General features: G+C 40.3%; 1 protein-coding gene across 1 annotated transcript in view; it reads right to left on the reverse strand.

Annotated features, from left to right (window-relative positions):
* GPR158 (G protein-coupled receptor 158) overlaps positions 1-12,959 on the reverse strand; it is a 183,030-nt gene that overhangs the window by 160,333 nt on the left and 9,738 nt on the right. The window contains exon 2 of the mRNA XM_059481523.1: positions 7,588-7,693. Coding sequence (XP_059337506.1) covers positions 7,588-7,693 — 106 coding nt within the window. The remainder of the gene's footprint in view (positions 1-7,587; positions 7,694-12,959) is intronic.

The raw sequence follows: 12,959 nt of genomic DNA on the forward strand, positions 1-12,959 counted from the left end.
ACTGATTGCCTTCAGAATAGTTGTGGTAAATCTGGGGACCAAATTTAACTTCAGAGGGATTCTGATCCTGCAGCAAGAAGAAAACAATATAACAAATATTGTCTGATTGGTCTGTAAGCAATATCTACTTTCCCTCACCATCTTTTATAAGTTAAGGAATAATCAAAGACAATAAATATCTTACTTATCTAAGGAATTTTATATACATAGGATGTTTGGAAGAAGTGTGTTTCTTTTCACTACTTTTTCAGTGATAGAAAAAAGAATAAAATCCTTATAGATGAATAATAATGAAATGCAGCAGGATGAAGCTCAGCTTACAAAATAGTCAAAACACAAAAAGGCAGCAATACTCAAAAACCTGAAGATCAAAAATCAAATGTTCTGCATTCCCATATTAGTACTGATGCTTAGTACATTCATAATCTCAAACAGCAATTGACAAAAAAGTATTAAAGAAGCACAAAAAACCTAAGAAATTTCCAAGACACCAGTCCTTGATAGCCATAAATTTATGGTACTGGCAAATAGAAACCAGAATAAAAAGTCATACAAATTACTGAGATTTAAACAAAAGCATAGATAACCCAAAAGCAGTCACTTTCATTTGCAAAAAAGCATTTACCTCTTAACAGAAGTCACCAACAAAAGTGACTGTATTTGAATGTCTAGCGTTATAAAACTGTGCCTAAAAATAAAGCTAAATTAGTTTTTTTTCCATTAAGGTTATTACTATGATTCAGTACATTGTTTTGAATATAAAGATTCAGCAGCTATTGTCTCCAGTTTTTCTTCATGAGAGCTTTAATATGTTTTCAAGATAACTTTAATTTTTTATAGAAAAACAAATGACCTTTAGTCTCCAGGCTAAATTAAACTTGCCTCTTGTGTAGGTATGATGAACTATGAAAAAAGCAGGAAAAATAGTTACTATAGTTGATAAAAGCTTTTTTTAAAGTAAGGCAGACAAGTTTTTTTTTTTTAATTAACTTTCTCAAGCCCTGAAAAAAATTTTTTTTTTCAAAGAAAAAATTAACTGCAGTATGTATGTATGAGCAGAATTTTCCTATTTTAACTATGAAAAAACCCTCTGCAATATATTACCCGAGTAAACTGACGGTTAACTCAAGAACAGAGTCTGCACAGTTCGTAAGAAGTTGTGTCCTTTGCAATGACAGCCACAGCGTGTTTATCTAAGAGGAGTTTGGGTGATTTAATTTTTGACCAGAATTCTATCACAAGTCAAGATCACTAAGAAAACTATGAAGCTCATCAGACACAGGTTTCAGAAATATATCAGGATGCTCAAGTTTTGCTGGAAGTATCTGGATCATGGTGTAGGTACATGCTGTGATGCACCCCAAACCCCATTCTGAAGATGATCCAGCCTGAGCCCTGGCTGGAGCACATCTCAGCACACATGGCTGGCCCACCTCTCTGCAGAAATCAAACTCTGGACAAGGTAATTCACACACCTGGAGATCACTCTTCAATTCCAGTCTATCAGTTTTGAGATAATAATTTTGCCTGTGGGCCAGCTATAAAATGGGGGTAATAGTTTTTGTATCACCTCACAAGATAAGCCTGTCAAATCTCTCACAGACTGGACCAGATGCTTTGAAACCAAAATGCTGCATATTTATCTAATTGCATGTATCTAATTGTGCTTAATGCTGCTAGAGGCATTTTTCAGACATTGCACAGGCCTCTGGACACAGTGATAACAATTGAGGACTCTAATGAAGCTGTGCTCTGTTTATGCCTGGGTTTGCTACAGCTTCTGCCCTTTGCTCTGGGAAAGGCATTTCACAGCCAGCCTGCCATGAGGATGGTGCAGTCTGGCTCCAGTCCCCACGCTCCTCACTGAAAGGTTTTTTGTGCCTCCCAATACACCCTGATCCTCCTTCTCTTGCCCCAGGCACAGTTTTTCAGTCTCTCTCTTCCCTGCATCCAACCCCCTCTCTGCAACTTCCCCTTTGCTCCCACCACATACATTTTTCTCATGTTCCACCAGCCAACTAAAATTCTGGGCCTCACCTCTTTCCTTCCCAAACACAAAGAGAAGAAGCACTAGCACAGCTAATCAGCATTGCCTGACTGAACTTCTCTGCTCAGCAGAGAAAGATGCAAAAACTGCAGCCACAGATCTGAAAGAACTGGAAACTGATGTAATGCTACATCACCTGTCATATGCAAGATAAACCAAAAGTCTCCCAGCTATTTTAGTTTGACAGACAACATCATTCAGCCAACCATTTACCTCTTTTCATGTTTTAACTCTGGGGGAAGGAAAAACAGAAGCAAATAGAACTGACCCAGATGAATTTAAATGCTCAAGTTAAGACTGCTAGCTAGGATGAAAGAAATTTTTGCAAAGGTTTTCTTCTTTGAAGAAAACATCGATAACCAAGATTAGCTCCTGCAAAACACAGACTCATTTAAATTTTTTGTCTTTAAAGCAAAGATGCTGTAGCTAAGCAACCTGGCTCTTCCTTAAACTGAAAGCTGGTTTTCACAGTACCTTGTTTATCACTGAGAACTCCAACAAACCTCCACCTTATTTTATGTAACAGTGTCTGGTGGAGTGCCAGATTAGATCTGGTTTACTGTCATAAGGGGAGTTTTCCCATGAATGCAGATGATGCAAAAGTTATTTTTAAAATAGCATCCAAAATGGGTTTTTTTGTGTCTACTGCATGCTCTTCAAATACCCTGAGCTGCTGGAGAGAACATGTCTGCTTCTGAATCCAAGACGTGCTGGCTATATTTTCTTTACCTGCACACTGAATGAGCCACTGCCCTTTCTGCCTTAGTTTCCCCCTTCAGTCCAGGATGTGATATAGCATTTAGTATTTGTTTGCTACCACCAATAAAGTTGTTCTAAGACAAAATATATCCTGACATGCTCTCTGCTCTGGTGGGGTACTGCTCTTATCCTGCGTTGAATGCAATCTGGAGCTTCAAGAATGATTATCATTATTTCCAAATTAGAAGCTAACTATAGTCCATAAACCTATTCACTCAGACTGAATCACCAAACAGTTTTGATTTCAAATTCTTCTAATTCTGACTGCACTTTCCCTAATGGATAGGACAGAAAACACATGCAAGTAAAAAGCAAAATCAATGACACTGACTTTGACCCAGTGGGTTATGACTTCAGATGCTAATCTCTTACCACAGCTCCCCTCCCACAGACTGTGCACATTAATAGCCTTTTCCCAGTCTGACAAGGGCACTGAAAAGCACTTGCTTGAAAAACCTGGAAAGCACTGGGATCCCCCCACCCCCCCAAACCCACTCCCATTACAATTCTACTTTTAACCAGCCCCCACCTCCTCATTCTTCAGTTGCTTGTAACTTTGCATACAGTGTAATAAAATATGATGGACCAAAATGTTTTGCTAAACAATGGAAAAAAGTTTTTTTGCTGCACTGCTCATTTGTTTTGCCTTCTCAGTTGGTTTTGTGTTTGTGCACAATAAATAAACACACAGTAGGCCTATGCATCCTTCTACAAACAGGGATATGCAGCCACTGTACACAGACAGCACTGCAGCCTTCTTGTTTACTTTGCTTCTCTCATTTCCTCCAGATATTTTTGCACGCTGTCATTTGTGGAATACTGCTGAAACCCAGAGGGATGTCAGCTGAGCCTGCCTCACACTGCAAGCTGTTGGCAGGCTCATTAAGGTCAGGGGAGCAGTGTGGAGTCTGCTGCCACTGCTCACAGGCTGACACTGCTGGCTGGAAGGACCCGGGCGCTCAGGGGGCCACACCAGCTGATTTCTTCAGATGCTCCTCAGCCCTGACATTATTGCTGCTGGCTCCACAAGGACTCTAAAGTTGTTACTAAAAGCGCCAGCAGCTGCTGTCAGCATTTATGGAGAAGAAATACAATATAGTAAAAGTCTTTAGGGGTTTCCAACAGGGTAAAAGTGCATGTTTTCTTACTCCCATTACCTGCCTTGACTGCACATTGTACAGCACTGCCTGTACAATGAAATTACTTTGCATTTGTTATTGGGTAACTACACTTTTTCTGTTTGTAAATATCAGACTTGTCTGCATCATTTTATGATCTACCCAACTTAATTATTTCTAACTCTGCAGATATTACTTGTCACATTTGTTGCAGCCCCAGAGAATCCAAATATCTTGCCCAATAGCTTTTGGGGAAGCCATTGCCTATTTGGGAGTCGAGGTAGAAGGCAGGAAGCAGAATGCAGCTCTCACAAAAGCCACCTGACCATCAACCTCTTTTTGGCTGATCAAGTTATTAAAAGGAGAAAAGGATAACAACTGAAATAGACTTTAGCCATGGCTGCAATTTGGCTTTCCTGTGTTAAGTATCATTTAACTTCCTGCTTAATTAGGTTGAGCAGTGTCCAGTTACCCTGTGGTTTAACAAGGGCACTCTTGTTCATCTAGGCTGCTACAAATCAGGGATGTATGTGTACTGCCCACAAAAGAGAGCAAATCAGGAAAAAATCCCAGCCACTGATTTCTTGCAGCATCCTGAGAAGGATTTGGAAAAAGGAGAGGAAAGCTGGGATGTTCTGTACTACAAAGGCCAAGTACACATATTAGAAATTTGATTAGTTGAATTAAAAATGGGGAATTCAAAGTTCTTAGTGGTTGGTTTTTTCCTGGTTTTTTTTGTACTTGAGGGCACCATACATAAAGCAAGATCCACCAATCCTAAGGAACACCTAAATCTAAGGACAGATGGAAGTTTAAGGAAGATTCGTATGTCTCAACATTTTGCTTATTTGAATCATAATATTCCTAAATCACTCAACCTGACACTGGTTTGTTTTTTTCCAAGCAAGGACTAACACTACAACTATTCCATCACAATCAGGTTGTTCTAGATTGACCTTCCAAAGACAAATCCCAGTGCCACCGTTAGCATCATCACCTAGCACTGCTGTGCCAGACTATGTGGAGGCAATACAGGACTTTCAACAACAGTCTCTGTTTTCTGGAAGAAATTGGATCCCATCCATGCCTTCCCTTTTTTCTGTCTAGCACATACAGACCACTGGCTTACCATATGTTTCCATGCACCTCCATCTCCCTCATTTCAACTGATTTTAATTTAGAAAATAAACGCTTCAAACAGCACAGAAAGTAGGAGAATTTGTCTGCCATGTGTCTAGTAGGTTTTAGCCACTATAAAAGCATTTTGATGAATCCATAACTCTAGTCTTTTCCTCCCATTCTTGCACAAAGTCATTCTCTATTTTCATAGCATTAGGAAAGAAGGGAGCTGTATTTCCAAAATTTTTAAATATCCTGAAATACTGAGCTCCATGCCTTTGGTTTAGTAATATTGGAGGCCTGAACCCATGGTATGGGCTATGAAGTAAACATCTCAGAGCCAAATCAGAAATTCACTATGGCCAAGGCTTATCTGCACAGAGGCCATGCTGCAGTAAATACTCAAGTCACCTAACAAAACTGAAGTGAGCAAGGAGGGTCTAACTAGAGCAGAACTGGAAATCCAGAGATCTCCTGGATTGTCCTCCTACTCTGCTGGAGGCAGACTTTGTAAATAGGGGCAGAGCATTCAACCATCAGCAGGTATTTGTTTAACTGCCCCTGGGTAGATAAGAGAGCACAAGGAATGTTATTTCATTGGCATTTATAAGCAAAACTGTGTGGAAAATATGGCTGCACAACTATGTAAGTCACCCTTATTGCACAGAGTGGGTTCCAACAAAACAAGTATGGAAAGCAGCACATGGGAGCTTCTCCTGGGTTCAGCTGTGGTAGTTTCTGCTCAGTAGCTGGTACAGAGCTGTGTTTAGGATTTTCTGTGAGATATCAACATTCAAAACACCAGTGTGCTAAGCAATGCCTGCATTAAGTCAAGGGCTTTCCAGTTTCCCAAGCTCCGCACAAGAAGCAAGCAGAGCCAGGACAGCTGACCCGAGCTGGCCAAAGGGATACCTCACACCATGGAACATCCTGCCTGGTGGCATGGATATAAGCTGGGAAGAGCTGGGCAGCAGGATTCAATTGCTGCTGGAGGACAGGACAGGCATGGGTCAGCAGGTGATATTGTGCATCACTGGTTGTTCTCTGGTTTAATTTTCCTTTTTTTCCCCATCATTATAGCAACAGTACCTTTTATTATCACTGTTATTACCATATTGCTTTGTTTCCATTATTGAACTGTTCTTAGCCCACCAGCTTTATCTTTTTTCCCCAGTTCTCCACCCCATGGCAGTGGGGATAGGGGAAATGAAGGAATGACTGCCTGGGACTTAGCTGCCAGCTGGGAGGAAGCCACAAGAGACCCAGGACTGGATTCTTCCCCTTTTATTCCGGGTTGCAGTTTACAATCCCACCCCTCTGCTGACATGTTTTGCTCATAAGACATTAGGAGAAGGAGGAGCACTTGCCAAAGTATATTATCACATTTGGGATAACTAGAATTTATTTAAAAAACAAGGTTTACCAGATCACATGGGAAACAGTATTTTCTTCTAGGAAGAAACAGGAGCAACTTCAAAAGCATTCTCTTCACAATTCAGAAGTCAAAAAGTAGCCGAGAAATAAATTTTTTCACTTGCAGAAATATTTAGACTTAAATTAGTCTTTATCAAAGACTTGATTTTGCATTTCAAGTTTATTTCATGAAAAAAATCACAGAGAAAAATACAAAAAAAAAAAAGATGCTTACAAAAAATCTGAGTTCTTCTTGCTCAAAAATGTTAGCAGCTGAATTCATCAAAACCAACAACTTCTCTAAATTTAGACTTGGCTTTGATAAATTGGCATTTTACAGAAAATTAGGCAAGCATTTCCTGACTTCTGGTAGACAAATGTCAATTTCCCCTACATTTTAATTGTCCTTTCCAAAAGTACAGAAGTGCATAAGATACCTACTCTCACAGAAAACAAATGAGTGCCTTTGAAATCACCTTTATACAGGAGAATGAAAAGAAAAATCAAAATGTATTTTGTTTAGAAGTTTCATTGAATACATAAGACAGGCCAGGCCGAAGGATCCATGATTTGCTGACAGATGGAACCAGACACAGACCTTCAGAAGAAAGAGGAAGCAGGAAGGAGCTGAGCACAAACATTTTAGTCAGCTCTGTCAAAATGTTGGCATTTCTACTAAGAAGGAATTACAGTATCCAATTCTGCCTGTTATTCTGTATCACTCTATCAAATGACCATGTACTTCTGAATAATTACCATTAGCGTTTCAGCTACTAGATTTTGCAAAGTTATCCAAGCAAAAGTGACACTGACATTAAAATCCTAGTTTGATTTTGAGCACAAAATAATTGTTTGACTTGCACAGCAGAACCTCATAAATTATTTCATTGGTAATCTTTTCCCCTGTAACTGTTATCTCTTCACAATAACTTTGCTTCTGTTTCAACATCAATGGTTCTGAAATGCAGGCACTCCTGAAACTCATGAATCCCATAACACCTCACACAGAAAGATTCCTTCAGCCCCACAAACCACATTCAATGTCAGTAAAACACATAACATTTATACTGCAGAACAGTGCTAAGTGTAGATATTTGTTACTGAAGTGAGGTCCCTTAGGGACAGACATACCTCAGAATTGTTGAGATGACACCTGTGTGTCCCTGAGAACCATCCCTCGCTCGAGCACTGGTCAATGTCCACCTTCTGTAGATTGATGTCCACTTTGACAACACCTCTGAAAGCAGAGAGGAAACAGCCTTGAACACAACTGCAGAAATAGGTTAAGCTTTTTTTGTGATGCTGTAGCCTGAAAAGCAGAACAACCTCTTTCTTCTAAATATGGAATTTGATAAAATGTCTAAAACCAGAAAAGTTTTGTGCTCCCAGAGCATGGTCAAAGAAATATTCTTATTTTAGACTTTACTGAGATGTACTATGGACAAGAGGTCAGTAAATCTAACACATTAAGACTAGGGTGGCAGTTAAGAGCAAGTTGTATGTTCAAACAATGTCATGCCCTTACATTTTATTGTGCAGCAAAGACCCAAAATAAATACAGTGAAAGAGCTGCACTACTTTTTCTGAAGCTAACAACCTTCCTAGGCAGTTTTGAGTGCAAGGTACCAGACACTGCACCTCACCCCACATCCAGCAAAAACTACATTCTCCCCTTTGCTCCAGGGAACCCTATTTGCCAAAACAACTGGCAAAAGCCTTTTTTGCACCCTCCCTGGAGACAACCCAGCCTCCAGAGACATTCAGGCCTCTTTTCTGCAGCTCAACATCCTCCTCCTGCAAGCACCCAAGCCCTCTCCCCACACCTCTGCCATCTGGCCCTGCAATAAAACCTGATGCAACATCAGAAAGCTGCACAAGCCACCAATAGATCACTGATGTCTGTGAAGGGAAAAAAGTTTCCTACACTCACATGTCCTGAAGGACCATCCAAATTGTGTAAGTCCTATACCAAGAAGTCTCTAGGTTTCATTATCAACAGTTTACCTCAAAAATGCTTTTGAAAGAAAAGCTAATAAGCCAACTTCAAAGCTGACACTCTGTTGCATAAAAAACTTGAAAATTATCAGAAGAAAGAAAGTAAAAGACTGTAGTTCTATATCTTTTTATTTTTTTAAAAAACCTTTCAAGATTTACATATTCTTCAGAATTACCTAGGACATTTATAGCATCATTTTGTCAGAGCATGTCACCTATGACTGCTTTGCTGTAGTCCAGACTTGACAAAAATGTCAATATGCAACTTCTAGTTACTAAATCATTACACAAACTCATTCATAGTGGATGAATGCTCTGTGCTAATTTCTTACATCCAGAATACCATTCCTTTCAAGTCAATCATTTCAGCCACTTGGGACAGATGTTTTTATTTCTACAGTCTGGACTTCCACAACTTTACAAACACCACCATCTCCCTTCTTCCAGACTGAACAAACAAGGGCATGGCCCAGCCTCTATCTCAGAAGCACCTCATTCACCTCAAAGTGTGTTCCCTCTTTTAATTAATGCTCATAACACAATAATTGCAACAAGACAGCTACAGAGCCATGTATTTGAGAGGATATGTACAAGCAAAATTAGAACATAAGAGTGAGCTTGATCAAAACCAGGACAATGCTGTTCCCTCATATCTGACCCCAGTACAGCAAGAGTCCACAGCTAAATTTGGACATTCATCTTCAGGTATGCTGTACAGTAAATGGAAAAACACAACTACATCATGTAAGTGGTCAGAAGAATGCATGAGAAAATTACATAAAACAAACAGTAGGAAGTCAGACAGTACAGGAGCACTCAATCCCACTCAGTCTCCTGACTAGAATCTAAACAATATAATGCTGGGCACATTTAGAAATTGCTTGAAATACTTAAGTGCTGGTTCTAGCAAGTTAAATTTAAAATAGCACACACCACACTTCTGGAATATTCTGATATATTTTTAGTTTTTGCCTTTGTACACTTGTTTTGAACAGCAGTTTCACCAGGGAGTTTCACCTGCTCAAACCATGTTTCTACCCCAAGGAACTGTTTTTCCTTGTTCTGGGTGAGCAATAACCTCAAGAAGAAAAACTGTCATACTGCACAGATTCTCTCTTTAAAATGATGATGTCAGTGGATTACAAATTTAACCTGGCAAGAAGGCGCCTGATTCAGATGCCCATGGCAGTAGAGACAACAGATCACTCATCTGGTCATGTGTAGATCCCACCAGGTATGTTTCTAATATTTTCTGGACCTTTTTGAGCTAATACAAATATTAGTGTGTGGGCTGAGGACAGGACCTGTTCTGCAAATGAATACTCTCCCCATGGCTGCAAACAAGCACAAAGCAGGCAGCAGGACCAGGACCAACACTACTCCTTGCTCTCCTAATTCATGTTATACACCAGTGACATTGGCAAAAATACCAAGGATTAGCATCATCCTGACTACTCCAGAGAAATCAGTTTATACAGTAGGAAAAGCAGTGATGATTCAACTTGGATGGAAATGCACCCATTCACCTGAAGCACCTGATGGAAGGAGGTTTCATTTCCTTTGCATGGGAAGTTTTTCCCCTGTGTACATTTTGTTTTTAACTAGTAGGAGAGGAAACTCACCTTTCCCTCCTCAAACATTTCTGCAAAGAGAAGTACAAGATTTCAAATATAGGACAAACTAATCACTGCCTAAAGAGAAGGAAACAGCTTTAAGAGTTTGCTGTATCACAAGAAAGTCTTGTAGAAGCAGAGTGCCAGTAAAAAAAAGATATAAATATTTTCCAAAGAAAACTTACCTAGAGGTTACTTATGAGAAAGACAACACACTTATGAGAAAGACAACACACACAAGCCAGAGAAATTAGGGTCATTAAGTAGACTGAGAAGGCATTTCAGTATGGTCTTGTACCAGAAGTGCTGCAATTTGGAGAATTCATGGCATATTCCAGTGGAACAAGCATCAGAAAGCAGGGGAGCATCCTAACACTCAGAGCCATGTACTGGAAAGAAAGGAATATACTTCTGGGCTTCTCACATCAGAATTGATTAAAGAACTTACATCCTTTGAAAGCTCTTTAATACAATTACTTTGTCAAAAATAGATGTGAAAATCAGATTCATACAGCAACTATCATTGGAAGAAGCCTCTTGTGATGAATCCAATCAGCTCAAAGTAGGCTCTTAAGCTGGGGTTTTTTATACTTTCAATAATGGAGAGCTCACCATCTCTGGGAAATCCAATCTAGTCACTGACCAAACTCACAGTGTCCATACAAAAGATTTCTGATGTTTAAATGAAATTTCTTGTATTTCAGTTTGTGCCTCTTGGCCTTTCCATCCTTTCATCGAATAAGGCTGAGAAAGGTCTGTCTCTCTCTCCTTCATAATTTTTCACCAGGTACTTACATACAAAATGCCCCTGGAGCCTTTTCTTCTCCAAGCTGAACAGCGCCAGCTCACTCAGTCCTTGTAGATCAGATGCTCCAACCTTTAACTGTCTGTGTGGCCAGGTTTGCACTAGGTTTGCTTCAGTACATCCTTATCTCCTGTGCTGAGGAGCCCACAAGTGGACATGGCACTCTTAATGGGGCACCAGGCTGGAGAAAGAGGGAGGATCACTTCCCTCAACCCATCAGCAAAACTTCCTCTCACCAGCCAGAAAGCTGTTGGCTCTCTCTGCCACAAGCACACATTGGTGATTCGTGTCAAACCAGTGCCACCAGGAGTGCATCAGAAGTGACTGACCTCCAGATGGTCACCAGCTATCTATACACAGAAGGCCACTGAGTTGGTAAAACACTATTTCCCCCTCAGAAATCCATGCTGACTACTCCCAATCACATTCTTCCTCTTCATGTGTTCCAGAAGAGGTTTCCACAATGATTTGCTCCATCACATTCCAAGGGAATGAGGTGAGACTGATCAGCCTGCCATTCTTGGACTTTCCAACATCTTTTGTCACAAAGTACACTTTTCCATTTAGCAGCTTGCATTCCAAAGACCCTGTAAAAGACCTTCAAGGTCATTGAATCCCAGCTATTACCCAAACACTGCCAAAGTCACCACTAAACTGCATCCCTAAGTGCCACATCTTCGAAATACCTCCAGGGATGGTTACTCAACCCTGGTCTGATGCCTGACAATCCTTTCAGTTAAGTGATTTTTCCTAATATCCAATGAAAAACTCCTCTGGCACAACTTGAAGACACTTCCTCTTCTGCTGTCACATGGGAGAAGAGACCAACCTCCACCTCCCCCCAGCCTCCTTTCAGGCAGTTGTAGAGAGCAGCAAGATCTCCCCCGAGTCTCCTTTTCTCTGGACTAAACTCCCCCAGCTCCCTCCTCATAGGACTTGTGCTCCAGAATCTTCACCAGCTCCACTGCCCTTCCCTGGACTTGCTCCAGCCCTTTTAATGGCTTTCCTAAAGTGAGGGGCCCAAAACTGAACATAGGATTTGAGGTACAGCCTCACCAGTACCTCACCAGGGGAATGATCACTTCCCTGGTCCTGCTGGCCACACTATTGCTGATGCAAGATACTCATGATCACAGTCATGCTCAGACAGAGTCTCCATATTCCTCCCAGGTTATCTGGTCGTCTTCCACCTGCACTTTCAATTTATGCTTCAGTTTTGTCAGAATCACAGTTCAGCCATCCAAGCTCAAAAATATTTTCATAATACCTCTTCCAGAAATACTACAAAATTCTTTCATTTCAAACTAAACACATGTTCCTTTTGCTTCTCTCATACTAAAGTTTTTCTTACAAGAATGTTTGTCTTTCACAAAACTCAATCTTCATTAACTCAATGCAAACTTTTTTACCTACACTCTTCTCCCACCTGCAGTTCTTCTGTAGCACAACCTGAACTTTTGACATGGCTAAGTTGTTCTGGTTTTCCCTTTACTCAGAGCTTTGTGAGTTTCTGGGGTGAAAATCTACAGTAAGAAGAAAGAGGACAGTGCAGGAGCAGGAAAGCAATCTCTCCTTACAGTTACAAGCTGCCACATGATTTGAACTGTTGCCCCCATGATGCACATTATTATTACTTTTTCACTAGATCTCTGCAATACATGTTTCATTGTAACATCATAGTTCTGAAGTAGTTGCAGGGTCTGAAACTACCTGAGGATACAGTGTCTTCAAAAGCAAAGTTTCTTGAAGCATATATGTGGCATTTATAAAAGGTGTCATGATGGTACAAGAGTTCCATGAGTTCATTTGAGATCCATTTTAAAACACCACCTCAGACTTGTACCCCACTACAATTACACACAGCACACTAATACATGTACACGATAGATTTCTGAAATTCATCTGTGATTAATACAGTAGCTGGCACAGCCTGTTTAGCCACCCACATTTCCAGTTATTTTTGATTCAGCATTCAGAAAATGGAACATATGAAAGAACACATCCTCCTAGAATGTATATGGACCAACTCCCTGTGTTATATTTATCGAACTAATTGGGAATAATTGCAGTGTTGCTATCTTGGTGTAAGC

This window comes from Ammospiza nelsoni, chromosome 1 (genome assembly GCF_027579445.1).
Source record: "Ammospiza nelsoni isolate bAmmNel1 chromosome 1, bAmmNel1.pri, whole genome shotgun sequence".
Lineage (NCBI taxonomy): Eukaryota > Metazoa > Chordata > Aves > Passeriformes > Passerellidae > Ammospiza > Ammospiza nelsoni.